Genomic DNA, 20,728 nt, shown 5'->3' on the forward strand with positions numbered 1-20,728 from the left:
AAAGCGAATCTCAACAAAGTTTTAAAACTCAAAATTACATAACGTATCTTTCCAGACCACAATGGAATTAAACAGTAATAAGAGGAACTTCAGAAACTGTACAAATAAATGGAAATTCAGCATGCTCCTGAATGACTACTGGGTCAGTGAAAAAATTAAGAGGGAAATAAATTTATTGAAACAAATGAAAATGGAAACACAACATATAAAAACCTATGGGATACAGCAAAAGCAGTGCTGAGAGGGAAGTTTGTACCAATAAATTCCTATATCAGAAACGTGTAGCAAGATTTCAAATAAAAAACCTAACAATACACCTCAAGGAACTAGAAAAGAAGAAGCCAAACCCAAAATTAGTAGAAAGAAAGAAATAGTAAAAATCAGAGAACTAAATGAAATAAAGTCTAAAAGAATCAATACAGGGCTGGGCATGGTGGCGCACACCTGTAATCTCAGCACTTTGGGAGGCCAAGGTATGTGGATTTTTGAGCTCAGGATTTCGAGACCTGCCCGGGCAACATGGCAAAACCTCATTTCTACAAAAAAAATACAAAAATTAGCATGGTGTGGTGCAAGCCTGTAGACCCAGCTACTCAGGAGGCTGAGGTGGGAAGATCGCTTGAGCCAGGAAACTGAGACAGCAGTAAGCCATGATTGTGCCACTGCGCTGTAGCCTGGTCAACAGAGTGAGACCCTGTCTCAAAAAAAAAAAAAGAAAACAAAAGTTGGTTTTTGAAGAGATAAACAAAATTGATAAGCCAAGAAAAAATGAGGGACAAGATCCAAATAAATGAAATTAAAAACTAAAAGTAGACACTACAGCTAATACCACAGAAGTATAGGGGATCATTAGGGATTATTATGAGCAATGATATGCCAACAAATTGAAAAACCTAGAGGAAATGGATAAATTTCTTGACATATATAATCTATCAAAATTGAATCAAGAAATGGAAAACCTGAACAGACCAATAATGAGTAATGATATTGAATCAGTAATAGTCTACCAATAAAGAAAAGCCCAGGACCAGATGGCTTTACTGCCTAATTCTACCAAACTTACAAAGAAGAACTAACACCAATTCTCCTTAAACTATTCCAAAAAATTAAAGATGAGAGAATTTTTCCTAATTAATTCTCCAAGGCCATCATTGCTTTAATACCAAAACCAGACAAGGACACAACAAAAGAAAACTACAAATCACTGTACTTGTTGAACATAGATACAGAAATTCTCAACAAAACACTAGCAAACCTAATCTGACAACATATCAGAAAGATAATACACCATGATCATATGGGATTTATCCCAGGGATGCAAGTATGATTGTTGGACCATATTTGCATATGCTCATGGTGTGTTATTGCATGATATCACATCAGCAGCATGAAGGAAAAAAGCCATATGATCACATCTGTAGACACAGGAAAAGCGTTTGATAAAATTCATCCTTTCTTGATAAAAATAATCAGCAAATTAGGCATAAGAAGGAACATACCTCAACATAGTAAAGGCCATGTATGATAAACCCACAGCTAACATCATATTGAATGGAGAAAAGCTGAAAGGCTTTCCTCCGAGAACTGGAATGAGAGAAAGATGCCCACTTCTACCATTCTTACTCAATATAGTGCTGGATGTCCTAGTCAAAGCAGTTAATCAAGAGAAAGAAATAAAGGGCATCCCAACTGGAAAAGGAGGAATCAAATTGCCCTTGTTTGCAGATGAAATGATGTTATATATGGAAAAAACTAAAGACTCCACCAAAAAACTATTAGAACTGATGAACAAATTCAGTAAAGTTGCAGAATACAAAATCAGCGTACAAAAGTCAGTAGCAATTCTTTTTTTGTTTTGTTTTGTTTTTTGAGATGGAGTCTCACTCTGTCGCCCAGGCTGGAGTGCAGTGGTGTGATCTCAGCTCACTGCAAGCTCCACCTCCCGGGTTCATGCCATTCTCCTGCCTCAGCCTCCCAAGTAGCTGAGACTACAGGCGCCCACCACCACGCCTGGCTGATTTTTTGTATTTTTAGTAGAGATGGGGTTTCACTGTGTTAGCCAGGATGGTCCCAATCTCCTGACCTCATGATCCGCCCGCCTCGGCCTCCCAAAGTGCTGGGATTACAGGCGTGAGCCACCATGCCTGGCCAAAAGTCAGTGGCAATTCTATACATCAATAATGTACTGGCTGAAAAAGAAATGAAGAAAGCAATTCCATTTACAATAGCCAAAAAATAAATAAATAACCAAGTAGGTGAAAGATCTCTACACTGAAAACTGCAAAACACTGATGAAAGAAATCAAGGAAGACAAATGGAAAGACATTCCACACTCATGGATTGGGAGAATTACTATTGTTAAAATGACTATACCACCCAAAACAATCTACAGATTCAGTGCAATCCATATCAAAATAAAATGATATTTGTAACAGAAATAGAAAAAAGAATCCTAAAATTCTTACGGAACCAAAAAGAGCCCAAATAGCCAAAGCATTCCTGAACTAAAAGAACAACATGGGAGGCATCACACTACCTGACTTCAAAATAAGCTACAGAGCTATAGTAACCAAAACATAGTATTGATATAAAAACAGACACATAGACCAGTGGAACAGAATAAAGAACCAGGAATAAATCTACTTATTTACAGCAAATGTGCCAAGAACGTACACTGGGGAAAGGACACTCTCTTCAATCAGTGGTATTGGGGAACCTGGATATCTGTGTGCAGAGAATGAAACTAAATACCTACCTATCACCATACCCAAAAATCCACTCCAAGTGGATTAAATACTTAAACATAAGACCCCAAACTCTAAAGACTACTAGAAGAAAACATGGGGGAAATGTTTCCTGATATTATACTGGGCAAAAACTTCATGGTTAAGACTCCAAAAGCACAAGCAACAAAAAGAAAAATAGTTAAGTGGAAATACTAAATTAAAAAGCTTCTGAACAGCAAATGAAACAACAGAGTGAAGAGACGACCTGCAGAATGGGAGGAATACTTACAAACTGTTCATCTGACACGGGACTGATAAACAGGATATACAAGGAACTCAACCTAACAGGGAAAAAAAAAGCCTATTAAAAAGTGGGCAAAAGGTATAAATAGACATTTCTCAAAAGAAGACATACAAATAGCCAAGAAATATATTTGAAAAGCTCAACATTTACTAATTGTCAGATTAAAATCACAATGAAGTATCATTAGTTAGAATGATTATTAAAAAGACAAAAAGCAACATTGATGAGGATGCAGAAAAAGGTGAACTCTTTCTAACTCTTTGTGTTAGAATTTTCTCAGCGTTGGTCAGAATGTACATTAATGCAGCCATTATGGAAAATAGTGTGGAGGTTTCTCAAAAAAACTAAAAGAACCACCATATGATCCAGCAATCCTACTACTGGGTATTTATTCTAAAGAAAGGAAATCAGTATTGCATCACTTCACGGTAGCTAAGATAGGGAATCAACCTAAATATCCATCAACATTATCAATGGATAAAGAAAAGTGCAGTATATATACACAGTGGCATACTATCGAGCCACTAAAAAGAATGAAAATTCATTATTTGTGGCCATATGGATGAACTTGGGGGACATTATGGGTTATGCAGAATAACTCAAACATGGAAAGATAAATACCACATTTTCTCACTCATGTGGGAGCTAAAAATTTTTTGAGCTCATGGAAGTAGATAGTAAAATTGTGGGTATTAGAGCCTGGGAAGGGAAGGTGAGATAGGAAGCATGGGGAGAGATTGGTTAATGGATACAAACTTACATCTAGGTTGATAGAATGAGTTCTGGTGTTCTGTAGCACCATAGGGTGAATATGGTTAAATACAACTTGTTGTGTATTTTCACAAAGCTAGAAGTGAGGATTCTGAATGTTCACAACCCAACAAAATAAGTTTGAGGTGATGGATATGCTAGTTACCATAATTTGATCATTATATACCGTATACACATACCAGAATATCACTGTATCTCATAAATATGTACAATTATTTTATGTCAACCAGAAAGGGAAAAAAGAATTCTTTGCCTAAATCAGTATCACACAGACTTTGTTTTCCTCTAAAAGTGTTATGTTTTATGTTAAGAGTTTTATATTTAGATCTGTAATTTCTTCCTGAGTTTACTTTTGTATAAGGTATGAGGATGTGTCAAGATCCATTTTTTTAATATAGGAACATCCATTTGTCCAGATCATTTGTTTAAAAGACTATTCTTTCTCTATTGAATTGCCCTTGCTTTTTTTTTTCAAAAATTAATTGACCATATTTTTGTGGGTCTGTTTCTGGGATATCTTTCCATTGATCTTTGTGTCTGTCCTTTAGCCAATACCATGTTGCCTTGAGTTCTGTACTTTTATAGTAAGTCTTGAATTTGATAGTGTGAGTCCTCCAACTTTGTTCTTAAAATTGTTTTGGCTGTTCTGGTTCCTTTGCATTTTAATATATTTATAATATGCTTGTTGATGTCTATGGAAAGCATGCTAGAATTTTGGTTAGGACTGTGTTGTGTCTATAGATCAAATTGTGAAGAAGTCACATCTTAACAATATTTAGTTTTTGATTCCATGAACACAATATAATCTTAATTTATCTTTCAGCATATAGATACTGTACATATCTTACTGGATTTATACCCAAGTATAAATTGTTTTCTGTTTTTTGGGGGGGTGGGGGCGGGGACATGTGCTATTTGAAATGGTATATTCAATTGTTCATTGCTGGTATATGGAAATAAAATTGGCTTCTATATATTTAACTTTTATCCTATGACCATTCTAAATTTACTTACTAGTTCTAGGAGCTTTGTGGGGGGGGTCGATTCTTTGGGATTCTCTACACAAATAATCATGTCACCTACAAATATGGACAGTTTTAATTATTTCTTCCTAATCTGCATGTCTTTTAATTTTTTTTTCCATATTGCAGTGTCTAGGACTTGTGCTGTGATGTTGAATAGGAGTGGTGAGAGAGGACATCTTTGCCCTATTCTTGATCTTAGGGGGTATATTAGTTTTCTATTGCTGCATGTCACAAACTACCACAAACTTAGTGGCTTAAACAACACAAATTTATTGTCTTCCAGTTCTGTAAGATCAGAGGCCTTCATTGGGTCTCACTGGGCTAAAATGAAGGTGTCAGCAGGACTGCATTCCTTCCTGGAGGTTCTAAGTGAAAATGTGTTTCTTTGCCCTTTCTAGCTTCTAGAGGCCACCCACATTTTTGCCTCATGGCCCCCTTTCTCCATCTTCAACATAGTGTATCTCTGTCCTTCTGTAGTCACGTTTTCTTCTGCTTTCCTCTTCTACTTTTAAGAATGCTTGTGGTTTAACTGGGCCCACCCAGATAACCCAGGATAATTTTCCTATTTTAAGATGAGCTAATTAACAACCTTAATTCCATCTGCAACCTAATTCCCCTTTGCCATGTAAGGTAACATACTCACAGACTGCAGAGATTAGTACATGGACACCTTTGGGGGACCTTAAATAATGTAATAGCTGTAGGGTCTCTGTAAAAGCTCTTTATTACATGTTTTAAAAAAAACTTTGATTTTTAGTTTCTGAAAGTTTTCATCATAAATTGTTGTTTAATCTTGTCAAATGCTTTTCCAGAATCTACCGAGGTGATTATGTCGTTTCTCTTACTTAGTTATTACAGTGAATTACATTCATACTCCAATTTTGAGATATGCACGCATTCCTGGGATGAACCCCCAAATTGGTCATGAAGTATCATTTATACATTACTGAATTCAATTTGCTAATATTTTGTTGAGGATTTTTACATCTACGTTTATGGCTAATATGGGACTTTAGTTTCTTTGTCATGAGTTCATGTCATTAGGGTAATGCTGACCTTATAAATGAGGTGGAAGTCTTCCCTTCCCTTCTGTTTTTCTGGAAGAGATTGTAATATTTGTATTATTTAAGCCTTAATATGGTTGGTAGAATTTGCCAGTGAACCCACATAGGCCTGGAGTTTTCTATTTTGAGAAGTTTTGTTTTTTTTTTTTAATAGATAATGGGATCATTCAGACTATTTCTTCTTCAGTGAGTTTTGGAAGTTTGTGTTTTTAAGACATTGGTCCATTTCTTGGAAGTTATCAAATTCATGACCATACAGTTGTTTGTAGTGTTAATTATTCTTTTACTGTGTGGGATGTCAGTAGGGATGTCCCCCTCTTCATTCCTAACATTGACAATTTTTGTCTTCTCTCTCTCTCTCTCTCTATTCGCCACCCCCATCCCAGCCACCTTCCTTTCCTTTTAGTTAGTCTGGCTAAAGGTTTATCAATTTTGTTGATTGTTTTTAAGCAACCAAAATTCTTAGTTTCATTAGTTTTCTCCTTAGAATTGTATTGATTTGGCCGGGCGCGGTGGCTCACGCCTGTAATCCCAGCACTTTGGGAGGCCAAGGCGGGTGGATCACGAGGTCAGGAGATCGAGACCATCCTGGCTAACACGGTGAAACCCCGTCTCTACTAAAAATACAAAAAAATTAGCCGGGCGAGGTGGCGGCGCCTGTAGTCCCAGCTACTCGGGAGGCTGAGGCGGGAGAATGGCGGGAACCCGGGAGGCGGAGCTTGCAGTGAGCTGAGATCCGGCCACTGCACTCCAGCCTGGGTGACAGAGCGAGACTCCGTCTCAAAAAAAAAAAAAAAAAAAAAAAAAAAGAATTGTATTGATTTGTACTCTAATCTTTATTATTTTCTCTTGCTTTGGTTTTTTTAATTGTTCTCTTTATAGTTTCTTTTTCCATTAACTGTAAATTTTTTCCTGTTAATATATACCTTTGTCTTATTTTAGTTTCTAAGAAAACATCTGCAGGTATCTAGTTTCTTTTTTTTTTTTTTTTCTTTGTTTGTTTGTTTGTTTTGAGACGGAGTCTCGCTCTGTCGCCCAGGCTGGAGTGCAGTGGCGCGATCTCGGCTCACTGCAAGCTCCGCCTCCTGGGTTTACGCCATTCTCCTGCCTCAGCCTCCTGAGTAGCTGGGACTACAGGCGCCCGCCACCGCGCCCGGCTAATTTTTTGTATTTTTAGTAGAGACGGGGTTTCACCGTGGTCTCGATCTCCTGACCTCGTGATCCGCCCGCCTCGGCCTCCCAAAGTGCTGGGATTACAGGCGTGAGCCACCGCGCCCGGCCTATAGGTATCTAGTTTCTTAAGACAATAGTTGGCCGGGCGCGGTGGCTCAAGCCTGTAATCCCAGCACTTTGGGAGGCCGAGACGGGCGGATCACGAGGTCAGGAGATCGAGACCATCCTGGCTAACACGGCGAAACCCCGTCTCTACTAAAAAATACAAAAAAGTAGCCGGGTGAGGTGGCGGGCGCCTGTAGTCCCAGCTACTCGGGAGGCTGAGGCAGGAGAATGGCGTAAACCTGGGAGGCGGAGCTTGCAGTGAGCTGAGATCCGGCCACTGCACCCCAGCCTGGGCGGCAGAGCAAGACTCCGTCTCAAAAAAAAAAAAAGACAATAGTTGGATCAGTTTGGCAAATCTTTTGTAAAGGGCCAGAGAGTAAATATTTCAGGCTTTGCAGACCCAGTGATCTGTCACAACTACTCAACTCTGCCGTTGTAATACCAAAGCAGCGATGGATAATACAAAAACAAATGAGCATGGCTGTGTTCCAGTAAAACTTTATTTACAAAAACAAGCAGGGAAGCAAAGTTTGGCAACCCTTGATATAAATAATTGATTTAAGCCCTTTTTTTCTAACATAAGTATGGGCTGTAAATTTCCATTTTAGCATTGGCTTAGCTGTGTCCCACAAATTTTGGGTTGTCATATTTTTATTTGCATTCAGTTTAAAATTGTTTTATTTCCTTTGAGACTTCTTTTTTGACCTATAGACTTAGAAATGTTTAATATTCAATTTCCAAATAATCAAGGATCTTCCCAGGTGTTTTATGGCCCAAGAACATACTTTGTGTTATTTTTATTCTCTTAAATTATCAAGTATCATATCAGTGTCAAATAGGTGTAGTTGATTATGTCATTCAGGTGTACTATATCATTTTTAATTTTCTACTTGTTCTGTCATCTCTGAGACTCTACTTAGTCTGTCATCACTGAGAGGAGAGTGTATTAAGGTATTCAGCTCTTTGTTCATTTCTCCTTTCAGTTCTATTAGCTTTGGCCTCATACATGAGAATTAGGTCTCCCATTTAGAATTATGTCTTCTTAGAGGATAGACCTCTTTATTATTGTATAATATCTTTCTTTATCCCTGACAATACCTTCTTCAGAAGTCTGTTTTGTCTGCTATTAATAAAACTACCCCAGTTTCCTTTGGGTTGTTGGGTTTTTTGTTTGTTTGGTTGGTTGGTTGGTTGGTTTTTTTGTTTGTTGAGACAGAATCTTGCTCTGTTGCCCAGGCTGGAGTGCAATGGCACAATCTCGGCTCACTGCAACCTCCACCTCCCTGGTTCAAGTGATTCTCATGCCTCAGCTTCCCAAATAGCTGAGATTACAGGTGTGCGCCACCACACCCAGCTAATTTTTGTATTTTTAATAGAGATAGGGTTTTGCCATGTTTGCCAGGCTGGTCTCAAACTCCTGACCTCAAGTTATTTGCCCACCTCAGCCTCCCAAAGTGCTGGGATTATAGGCGTGAACCACCATTGCCAGCCTCCTTTGGATTAGTATTTGCATAATATATCCTTCACCATCCTTTTTCTTCTGTGTTTATACTTGAAGTGGGATTCTTGTAGGTGGCATATACTTAGGTCTTGCCTTTTTACCGAGCTACATGTCTTTTAAATGGTTTAGATCAGGGATTGGCAAACTATGGCACAAGTAGAAAATTTTTAATTTTACATTTATATATTTAATTTTCAATTGTCTTCATTTCCTTATATAAATCCATGTTTTAATCTATTATATTTCTGCCGCAGAAACTCTTTTTTACATTTCTTAGAAAACAGATCTCCTGGCAATGAATTCCCTCTAGTTTTGTTTGAGAAAGTTTATTTCATCATCATATTTGAAAGATATTTTTGCTGGGTATAGAATTCTGGGTTTATCATTTTTTTATTTGAAGTGACGAACTTTAAAGATGTCACTTCAGGCCGAGGTGGGCGGATCACAAGGTGTGAAATTCGAGACCATCCTGGCCAACATGGTGAAACCCCGTCTCTACTAAAAATACAAAAAATGAGCTGGCGTGGTGGCACATGCCTGTAGTCCCAGCCACTCGGGAGGCTGAGGCAGGAAAATTGCTTGAACCCGGGAGGCGGAGGTTGCAGTGAGCCCAGATCACACCACTGCACTCCAGCCTGGCAACAGAGTGAGACTCCATCTCAAGAAAAAAAAGATGTCACTTCATTTTCTTATGATTTAAATGGTTTCTGACAAGAAATCTGTGTGTATATAATGTTCCTTTTCTCCCTCTGCCTCTGATTTTCAGCATTTCAAATATAATATGCCTAGGGATTTTTCCCTCCCTTCCCTCCTTCCTCCCCCATCCCCACCATATTTATCTTACTTATTGTTCTTCTGTCTGTGGCTTGGTGTCTGTCATTAATTTTAGAAAATTATCGGCCGGGTGTGGTGGCTCACACCTGCAATCCCAGCACTTTGGGAGGCCAAGGCAGGCAAATCGTGAGATAAGGAGATGGAGAACATCCTGGCCAACATGGTGAAACCCCATCTCTACTAAAACACAAAAAATTAGCCAGACGTGGTGGCGTGTGCCTGTAATCCCAGCTACGCGGGAGGCTGAGGCAAGGGAATTGTTTGAACCTGGGAGGTGGAGGTTGCAGTGAGTCGAGATGGGGCCACTGCACTCCAGCCTGGCGACAGAGCAAGACTCTGTCTCAAAAAACAAAAAAATTGTCAGATATATTTTCTTCAAATATTTTTCCGTCCTGTACTCCCTCTTCTTCTGAGATTACAGTTATAAATATGTTAAGATGTTGGAGACTGTCACACAGCTTTTTGTTGTTCTGTCTTCAAGTTCACTGATTCTTTCCTCAGTTGTGTCAGTTTTACTTACGAGTACATCAGACATATTCTTTGTCTCATTTCCATTTGATTCCTTTTCATAATTTCCATGCCACTACTGAAATAACCCATCTGATCTCACATGTTATCCACCGTTCCTATTAGAGCCTTTAGCATATTAGTCATACTTTAGCAAATCAGTCGTACGTACTTAAAATTTGTATCAAGGCCGGGTGCGGTGGCCCATGCCTGTAATCCCAGCACTTTGGGAGGCTGAGGCAGGAGGATAGCTTGAGTCCAGGAATTCAAGACCTGTTTGGAAAACATAGCAAGACACTGTCTCTACAAAAAATAATAAAATAAATTAGCTGGGCATGGTGGTGCCTGCCTGTGGTCCCAGCTACTTGGGAGGTTGAGATGGGAAGATCACTTGAGCCTGGGGGTCAAGGCTGTAGTGAGCCCTCATTGTGCCACTGCACTCCAACCTGGGCAGCAGAGCAAGACCCCATCTCAAAAATAAAAATGAAAAATAGAAGCAAATGCTACTTTTTTCTGAATCGATAGGCTACATGAGGATGAAGACATCAATGGAATTGCAGTATACTACCATTTTAAGTTACCTAAAAATAATAATAGCTAACACATCTTCAACATTCTAGGCATTATATTGTGTGCTTTACATATATTAAACTCATTTGATCCTCACAAACTTTTTGTTTTGTTTTTTTTTTTTTTTTTTTTGAAACGGAAACTATCACCCAGGGTGAAGTGCAGTGGCGCTATCTTGGCTCACTGCAACCTCTGCCTCCTGGGTTTAAGCAGTTTTCCTGCCTCAGCTTCCCAAGTAGCTGGGATTACGAGCACCTGCCACCATCCCCAGCTAGTTTTTGTATTTTTAGTAGAAATGGGGTTTCGCCATGTTGGCCAGGCTGGTCTCAAACTCCTGGCCTCAAGTGATCTGCCTGCCTCAGCCTCCCAAAGTGCTGGGAGCTGGGATTACAGGGGTGAGCCACCACACCAGTTCTCACAAACCTTTTGAGGTAGAAAATATTACCATGTCTTTTTTACAGTCAGAAAATTAAGATTTAAGTAACAAGATTGTGGCCCTTGACCACACAGAGCTAAAAATATAATTTAGTGGTTTAGTTTGAGTAACTTGCTAAAGAACAATTTTTAATTATTTTTAATCTATGTTAGATTTTTAAAATAATATTATTTTTAATCATGGTAAAAAATATAACAAAATTTACCATCTCCATCAGTTTTAAGTATACAGTTCAGTCGTGTTAAGTACATTCACATTGTGGTGCAGCAGATTTCCAGAACTTGTTCATCTTGCAAAACTGAAACTCTATACCCATTAAACAACAACTCCCCATTTCCTCATTCCCCCAAGCCCCTGGCAGCCACCAATCTAAGTCCTGTTTCTATGAATATCATTGACTTTAGATGCCTCATAAGAGAAATTACACAATATTTGTCTTTTTGAGACTAGCTTGTGTTAGCATAATGCCCTCAAGGTTCATCTGTGTTTTAGCATGCAGAGGGCCTTCCTAAGTCTGAATAATATTAATATTACATTGTATGTATATACCACATTTTGCTTACCACTCATCTGCTGATGGACATTTGGGCTGCTTCCACCTCTTGGCTATTGTGAATAATGCTGCAATGAACACAGGTGTTGAGACCTTGTTTTCAATTCTTTTGGATATGTAGGAAAAAGTAGAATTGCTGGATCATATGGTAAATTTTGTTTTTAATTTTTTGAGGAACCTCCATTCCATTTTCCATAGCAGCTGCACCATTTTACATTCCCACCAACAGTATGCAAGAGTTCCAGTTTCCTCACATCCTCATCAACAACTGGTATTTTCTGCTGGTGGTGGTTTTTGATAGTAGCCATCCTAATGGTTGTGAGGTGATAACTAGTGGTTTTGATTTGCATTTCCCTAATGATTTGTGATGTTGAGCATCTTTTTTTTTTTCCCCCTGAGATGGAGTCTTGCTCTGTTGCCCAGGCTAGAGTGCAGTGGCGCAATCTCGGCTTACTGCAACCTCTACCTCCCGGGTTTAAGCGATTCTCCTGCCTCAGCCTCCCAAGTAGCTGGGACTGCAGGCACCCGCCACCATGCCCAGCTAATTTTTGTATTTTTAGTAGAGATGGGGTTTCACCATGTTGGCCAGGCTGGTCTTGAACTGACCTCGTGATCCACTCGCCTCAGCCTCCCAAAGTGCTGGGATTACAGGCATGAGCCACCGCGCCCGGTCTATGTTGAGCATCTTTTTATAGGCCATTTATATATCTCTGGAGAAATCTATGTTCAAGTCCCTATGCCCATTTTTTAAATTGGGTTATTTTGCTGTTGAGTTCAAAAGTTCGTTATATATTCTAGATCTTTTTTTTTTTTCCTTTATTTTGAGACAGCGTCTTACTAGCTGTCTCCCAAGCTGTGGTATAGCAGCATGATCATGGCTTACTGCAGCCTCGACCTCCCGGCCTCCAACCTCAGCTTCCTGAGTAGCTGAGACTACAGGCACACACCACCTAACTAATTTTTAATTGAGACAGGGTCTTGGTTTGTCGCCCAGGCTGGAATGCAGGTGGCAGGATCATGGCTCACTGCAACCTAAGACCTCCTGGGCTCAAGCAGTCCTCCTACCTCAGCTTCCTGAGCAGCTGGGACTACAGGCATGTGCCACCACACCTGGCTAGATTTTTTAAGTATTTTTTATAGAGATAGGGTCTCACTATATTGCCCAGGCTGGTCTTGAACACATGGGTTCAAGAGATTTCTCGCACCTCAGCCTCCCAAAGTGCTGTGATTATAGGCATGAGCCGTACACCTTGCCTATTCTATATCTTAACCCCTTAGCAGATACATGATTGGCAGATATTTCTTCTCATTCTGTAGGTTGCCTTTTTACTATTGTGTCTTTTGATATGCAGAAGTTTCCTAGTTTGATATAGCCCTATTTGTCTATTTTGCTTTTGTTACCTCTGCTTTTGGTATTGTATTTAAGACATCACTGCCAAATCCAATGTCAGAGAGTGTTTTCTTCTAGAAGTTTTATAGTTTTAGGTCTTATGTTTAGGTCTTTGATCTATTTTGAGTTAATATTTGTGTATGACATAAGGTGAAGTCCAACCTCATTCTTTTGCAGTGGATATCCAGGTTTCCCAGCACCATTTATTGAAGAGACTGTTAGATTTTTTAAATGCCCTGAAATGATTAGTTTGTAAGATTCTCTATTTAAAGGATTGTTACACATTGAAATTTAGCTTTAATGTTTTCTTAGTTGTTGATATGGATAGAATTTCAAGTTTTGCAGGAATTATGCAGAATATCTTAATAGTGAGAGGTATAATTTTTAAGTGGTCATTTAGGTCTTATTTGTTTATGGAGTTGTTTGTTTGTTTGTTTTGAGACGGAGTCTTACTCTTGTCACTCAGGCTGGAGTGCAGTGGCGCAATCTCAGCGCACTACAGCCTCTGCCTCCCAGGTTCAAGCGATGCCCGCACCTCAGCCTTCCAAGTAGCTGGGACTACAGGCACATGCTGCTAATTTTTGTATTTTTAGTAGAGAGGGGTTTCGCCATGTTGGCCAGGCTGATCTTGACCTCCTGACCTCAGGTGATCCCCCTCTGCCTTGGCCCCCCAAAGTGCTGGGATTACAGGTGTGAGCTACAATGCCTGGCCAGATTAAAATTTTTAATATAAGGTAATTTCCAAGTCATTCTGTATATCTTTTCCAATTCTTAATATATACTAAAATGTTGGTTGCTGTGAGCTATTTCTTTAAAAAAGAAAAAAAAAAAGGTAATCCAAAATAAATATGTGGAAATCATTTGCATTATTTTTCCCATCTTTTGCTTGTAGGGAAGCAGCTCGAGAGTGTCGTAGAAAGAAGAAAGAATATGTGAAATGTTTAGAAAACAGAGTGGCAGTGCTTGAAAATCAAAACAAGACATTGATTGAGGAGCTAAAAGCACTTAAGGACCTTTACTGCCACAAATCAGATTAATTTGGGATTTAAATTTTCACCTGTTAAGGTGGAAAATGGACTGGCTTGGCCACAACCTGAAAGACAAAATAAACATTTTATTTTCTAAACATTTCTTTTTTTCTATGCGCAAAACTGCCTGAAAGCAACTACAGAATTTCATTCATTTGTGCTTTTGCATTAAACTGTGAATGTTCCAACACCTGCCTCCACTTCTCCCCTCAAGAAATTTTCAACGCCAGGAATCATGAAGAGACTTCTGCTTTTCAACCCCCACCCTCCTCAAGAAGTAATAATTTGTTTACTTGTAAATTGATGGGAGAAATGAGGAAAAGAAAATCTTTTTTAAAATGATTTCAAGGTTTGTGCTGAGCTCCTTGATTGCCTTAGGGACAGAATTACCCCAGCCTCTTGAGCTGAAGTAATGTGTGGGCCGCATGCATAAAGTAAGTAAGGTGCAATGAAGAAGTGTTGATTGCCAAATTGACATGTTTTCACATTCTCATTGTGAATTATGTAAAACTGTTAAGAGACATACCCTCTAAAAAGAACTTTAGTATGGTATTGAAGGAATTAGAAATGAATTTGGAGTGCTTTCTATGTATGTTCTCTTCTTCAATACTGAAAATTTGTCCTTGGTTCTTAAAAGCATTCTGTACTAATACAGCTCTTCCATAGGACAGTTGTTGCTTCTTAATTCAGTTCTGTATGTGTTCAACATTTTTGAATACATTAAAAGAAGTAACCAACTGAACGAAAAAGCATGGTATTTGAATTTTAAATCAAAGTAAATAAAAGTACAAAGCATATTTTAGTTAGTACTAAATCCTTAGTAAAATGCTGATCAGTAAACCAATCCCTTGAGTTATATAACAAGATTTTTAAATAAATGTTATTGTCCTCACCTTCAAAAATATTTATATTGTCACTCATTTACATAAAAAGATATTTCTAATTTACTGTTGCCCATTGCACTTACATTATACCACCACCAAGAAAGCCTTCAAGATGTCAAATAAAGCAGTGATATATATTTGTTTATGAAATGTTACATGTTGTAGAAAAATACTGATTTTAAATCTTTTCCATATTAACAATTTAACAGAGAATCTCTACTGAATTTTTTAAATGAAAGAAGTTGTAAGGATATAAAAAGTACAGTGTTAGATGTGCACAAGGGAAGTTATTTCCAGACATATTTGAATGACTGCTGTACTGCAATATTTGGATTGTCATTCTTACAAAACATTTTTTGTTCTCTTGTAAAAAGAGTAGTTATTAGTTCTGCTTTAGCTTTCCAATATGCTGTATAGCCTTTGTCATTTTATAATTTTAATTCCTGATTAAAAGTCTGTATTTGTGTATATCATACATTGTTTTCAATACCACTTTTAATTATTACTCATTTTATTCACTAAGCTTGATAAATCTAACAGTTACTCTTTAAAAAAAAAAAAAGAAGACTAAGGTAAATTTTAAAAATTGGAAACTGACATAATATTAGATTATAATTTCTCATTTGGGGCCGGGCGCAGTGGCTCACGCCTGTAATCCCAGCACTTTGGGAGGCCAAGGTGGGTGGATCACCTGAGGTCAGGAGTTCAAGACTAGCCCAGCCAACATGGTGAAACCCCATCTCTACTAAAAACAAAAAAATTAGCCAGGCCTGGTGGCGGTCGCCTGTAATCCCAGCTACTCGGGAGGTTGAGGCAGCAGAGTCGCTTGAACCTGAGAGGCAGAGGTTGCAGTGAGCCGAGATAGCACCATTGCACTCCAGCCTGGGCGACAAGAGTGAGACTCTGTCTCAAAAAATAAAAATAAAAAAATTTCTCATTTGGGAAGGAAATTCCTTTTAAAAAAGAGTTGAGACACTTAGAAAACTAATGTTTTTTATTTAGTCAAGAGTTATTTAAGAAAGTCAAGCTTGTTTAATAACAAAATATGAAGATTTAAGTGTTAATTGCTAGATCCATTTTTAAAAGTAAGATTTTAATTACATTTGTAAATGGTATATTTTTGTTTGTAACAAACCATTGTCTTTTTTCAAGGATGAACAGAGTTTATGAAGGAGCATCATTCTAAGAATTGAGTGATTTAGTCTTTATGTTTGGACAGTTCACCAGATTCTCAAGAAGGCTTTCAAACAACTATAAAGTTTGATGTTTGTCCTGCTGAGCTAATGGGGAAAGTTATAGCATAAAAATTGTGTAACAGCATAGATATGTCATTTTTAAAAACTGGTTTAACAGAAATCAAGCAAAGTCACAGTATGTTCACAAGTTGGAATTATTTATTGAGTCAAAATGTCGAATTGAACATTTTGAATGTCTTAAGTGTTATAAATGAAAAATTGCCTGATGTTTAGCAGTTTGTATTCTCTAAAGCTTTTTTTCCAAAGTTGAGGCTTTCTACTTACTGGGAAGTTGGTGGCCCTCTTAGTCCCTGATAAATCAAGGCAATCACATTCATGTGAGCTGGATTAATTTATAAGTTATAAAGACCTTGTCCTTCATACCTTGAGGATGACTGCACTGGTTTTGAAGTCAGTTACCTAATGGTGAGGTGAGAAATGTATCCTGTTGCTAAATCTGTTTTAGACCTTTGGTGAGACTTGAAGATTTCAGTTTATAAAGATAAAAATCAAGCATCTTTTGTGCAGGTTTTTTCTTTTTTTAATGCAAGAATGGTGGGGAGGTTTGTTTGTAAGCATGAAACTTTGAGAATCTTTATTAAGAAAATGACATAATTTTTAAAAACCTTGTAGCCAAGAACATATGTGGCCACATTACCAGTAATAAATGTTTTTCTCTTTATATTGGCCAAAAGGGAATAAAAATGTCATCATAGGAATTTGTATATATGCTACTGATTTGCCTAGAAAATAGCAAGTTTCGTATTGCTCACTTTGCAAATATAGGGCCATGTGGCACTTTTATCTATAGGACAGATTAACTCTAATAAAAATGAAGTGGGGAGGGGTTTATTTTTGATATATTACTCTTATGAGTTTTCAAGCTTTGATAGTGTTTAACTGAAAAGTGGCTTAGAAAGGGCTAGATCCAGTGTGTTCATTATTAAATAATTGCTATCAGATACAATTTTAAGTTCATTATTTTTCAAACTCAAGTACCATATTGGCAACCATAATATTGTCATAGGTGCTCTCTTCATTTAGATATTATTGGGGGGGTGGCATTTGTATAATATATGTGTACATATATATATATATACATACAGTATATAATCTAAAGCTCTGAGAGCTCTTAAGTCAGGAATGCTGAGTATTATAGTATATTGAGGTCAGATGAAATTTTACATTTTTGTGTGTTCTGTTGCATCCCTTCTGGTAGTTTCTATGACTGCATTACTCCAGCACTCAACAATTGATTTTATCTTCTAATCTTTTTCCAAGTATTTTATTTTTTATTAGTTTTCTTTGGCTTCATACTTTTAAATATGTTACTAGTCACTTGAAAGCATCTCCCCCAAAAGTATTTGGTTTTTATGATTTGTCTGTGGCAGCTATAACAGTGGTAAGAACATTTTGAAGATAGCTTTTTAAAGGAACCACTGATTTTTTCAAAAATCATCCTGGGGGAGGAATTTTGGCATTTCATTTGAGCAGGGGTTTTGTCAGAAAATGTGTTTTGACAGTAGGTCAGCAGCAGTGCTAGTCTCTGAAAGCACAATACCAGTCAGGCAGCCTATTCCATCAGATGTCATCTGGCTGAAGTTTGTCTCTCAGGACAAATCCCTACTATCATTTTGACCTTTTGGAGTGACATGTGGAATCATACAAAGGCTTAGGAGGAAATATGTTTGTTTAAACCAGGATGCTTTTACTTACTTGAAGTGACTTCAATCTAGATTTCTTTTCATATTTAACAAGTTTTTAATTCTATGATCAGCTATAGTCAGCTATTACCAGAAATTGGTCTCTGTTTATTTTGAAGATCACGGTTGCTTCATTTTGCAGGATTAAATAGGGCTAATATATCTTAAAGTTAAGATCTTGAATTAAAGTGGATTTTAGAATAGTGTTACATACCTTTTCAGTTATTTTCAAGAGGCTTTATTTTTGTTGCCTTTGTAGCCCTGAAAGCTGTTGGTATATTTTTTCCCCCATGGACCTAATAGAAAAGTTGTATATTTATTTGGAATATATTTACATTCTGTCCTTTGTAAATGTCTGGTGTAACTTGCACTTTTTAAAATGACCCAGTTTGGGTATTAGCAACTTAAGAAATTCCCTCATCAAGTAATTCTCAACTTTTTAGTCTTTCTCCTCTCTTCAAATCATGTGACTTTTTAAATGGAAGTTTTTCATTAATTAAAATATTTTAGCACCTAAAAGCTAGCCTTAAAAACAGCTGTAAAAGAAGAACATCAGGAAATTAGATATGACTAGCCCAGTTAATTAAAAGACGGGCTCAAACCTTGTTTTATTCTTTTTCATCTTGGATAAAGACTGAAGGCAAAATAACTCAAGTGAATAATACTTATTTTCAATTTTTAATGAGACTTTATCCTCATCACATTAATACTGTACATAGTATGCCAAAATGTCCACTAATTTGTCTAGAATAGTACAAGACTTTTTAGAGCAATTGTCTTCACAGAGACCACATGTAATCATTTTACTGAATTATTTTCATTTTTAATGGCTTTGTTAACATCAAAGAAATGCTGCCTAAATTTGACTGATTGCAGATGAGGAAGGATAAAGTAAAGTGTGCATAGTAAGCCTGAAGGTGAAGAGTTGTGAGATAAATTTGTTCACTCAGTTGTACAAAGCACAACTAGAACTTTTTGTTGGGTGGCTTACATACATCTTGAATATTCTTAATGTAATAATGTTGACTATTAAGTTGACTACACAGTCACTGTATGTACTAGGAACTGGTTTCCTTGACATTGTAGAATCAATGGCTAGGAGAGGCATTAATCTTTGAGGGGCTGAACATATCATGAAGCTGAGTCAGTATGGAAAATTTTCAAATAAACAGGGTGCTGAAGTTCCATCTGTCTCATCTGCTTATGATAAGTTCTTATTGATTAGTGAATGTAGCTTAAGCCTTTGTATGTGTCCTCAGGGGGCAGACCGACTTTAAGAGGGACCAGATAACGTTTGAATGGAGGGATTATATTTCAGGTGTTTTAGCTTGAAATTTATTTTTTAAAAAAAGAAAAATTTTAAAAATATATAAATAAAATAGAACAAAGCCGGTGATGCAAGTTGATATTATAAACAGGCAGTTTTAGCACAGAAAGAAAATACTGACCTGTCTGCATTCTGGTACGGTGGGTGCAGGTCCCAGCTGGGTATGACATGATACATTTTTAATTATTCTCACCAGCAAGTAAAAGGAAATGAACAATCTTCTGGAAATGTCTTTGAAAATTATCAAAGAGTAGGAAATTCACATTTGACCTAACATTACTTGCCTATAGAAGTATGGCATTTCGAAGCTTTTGTCTGAGAAGCATCTTAGAGATGTGAGAGTAAATCTGAGATAGTTTAAAAATTGGTAGGGAAGGAAGAAAATCTCTGCAAATAATGATTTTATGTTTGTTGGCCAAGTGAAATGATCTATCATTGTGTTTGGGAGGTTTTATTTTCTTATGTTTTTAAAATTGAATTGGTAAATGCTTTATAGATGTATTTTTATCCAAGTGCCACTCCAATTTGTGTATGTAATAAAATTATTTATATTAAAAGTGGGAAATAATTTGTCAACATTTTTTTGAGTATAGATTTATTAGGGGTGGCAACAAAGAGTGCTAGTTAGCAGTTTTCCATGTAAAGTTGTCCTTGACTGATTTGTCCACATGTCAGTTGTAACTCCCCCACTCCCTACAAAAGGAATTATTTCTAACCCAGATATATCACTTGAAACTTTTTAAAAGCAAAATAATCAGGGAAGTTCCTAGAAAGGTGTTTGGCTTTTTGGTTTTTCCTTGAGGATTGGGGTAAAGACTTCCCCCAAAACTGTCAGCACAAAACAGGGTATTGATTTTTAACTCTGATGTTTCTATTGGAGTTGAAATAATAAATAAATAATGAGGGAAATACGTTTCTAATAAAATTCCCTACATTCTAGAACATCCCTGTTTTAATTTTTTTACCTAAATCTTTTTGTGCTTTATGTGTAAAGAAAAAAATGTACTGAGTTACAATGCATTTTATTAACACTATGTACATAATAGCTGCTTTGTGTTCAGAATGGTAGCAGTTGCTCTGTATATTAAAGTGATCCTTGTGAATTTGTGAAATATTGTCATAAAGTGCTTTTTCTTACTGTAATCTTTGTGGTATCAACTGTCAATGCTCTTTTTACACAAACATTTATGTGCAGTCACATAAACATGCTTTTAAAAACTCTGTAAGTCTCTTTTTTGGGAATGGGATCTCTTGATATTTTGTTGGGTTTTTTTGCTAGTAGAGTGAAGCCATGTTTTATTGGACTTAAAGTTACAATATATTACAAGCTTGTGATGGAAGGCAACAAAACTAATTCAGACAACAAGAACATACCTTCAGTTACTGGATCCCTAATTTTCAGGACAAAACCTGTTTTTCAGTAAGATTGAACAGTGCCTATTTGTGGATTTGGAGATGTTACTGTCGAGATGACCAATGGAGACATATGACCAGCTGTCTCTGATGTCATAAAACACATGTGTTCACTGAAAGGACAATAAGAATATATACCTTCTCAGGTCCCCTTGCAATTCTAAAACTCTGATCATATA

At 37.2% G+C, this 20,728-nt stretch overlaps 2 protein-coding genes across 18 annotated transcripts in view; one reads left to right on the forward strand and one right to left on the reverse strand.

The window, feature by feature from the left end:
• The window catches only part of CREB1 (cAMP responsive element binding protein 1), an 80,045-nt gene extending 59,688 nt beyond the window's left edge, over positions 1 to 20,357 (forward strand). For 3 of the 6 annotated variants that reach the window (XM_045367591.3, XM_065525939.2, XM_015432667.4), the window contains one exon: positions 13,852 to 15,344. In XM_045367591.3, coding sequence (XP_045223526.1) covers positions 13,852 to 13,996 — 145 coding nt within the window. In that variant the 3' untranslated portion in view covers positions 13,997 to 15,344. Of the gene's footprint in view, positions 1 to 13,851 lie in introns of all 6 variants that reach the window. The other 3 variants (XM_045367593.2, XM_074009901.1, XR_006691132.3) reach the window with 2 other exon arrangements.
• The window catches only part of METTL21A (methyltransferase 21A, HSPA lysine), a 47,676-nt gene that overhangs the window by 6,095 nt on the left and 20,853 nt on the right, over positions 1 to 20,728 (reverse strand). For 4 of the 12 annotated variants that reach the window (XR_010580062.2, XM_074009900.1, XM_074009899.1 and 1 more), the window contains one exon: positions 3,016 to 3,067. The exons of 3 other annotated variants lie outside the window; for them this stretch is intronic. Coding sequence is in view for 5 of the 9 variants with exons in the window: in XM_074009900.1 (XP_073866001.1) it covers positions 3,063 to 3,067 (5 nt within the window). In the remaining 4 variants the exon portion in view is untranslated. Of the gene's footprint in view, positions 1 to 3,015; positions 3,068 to 13,849; positions 14,053 to 20,510; positions 20,663 to 20,728 lie in introns of those variants that run through there. 5 more of the 12 variants (XR_006691131.3, XM_045367588.3, XM_045367583.3 and 2 more) reach the window with 3 other exon arrangements.

Source organism: Macaca fascicularis, chromosome 12 (genome assembly GCF_037993035.2).
Source record: "Macaca fascicularis isolate 582-1 chromosome 12, T2T-MFA8v1.1".
Taxonomy (NCBI): domain Eukaryota; kingdom Metazoa; phylum Chordata; class Mammalia; order Primates; family Cercopithecidae; genus Macaca; species Macaca fascicularis.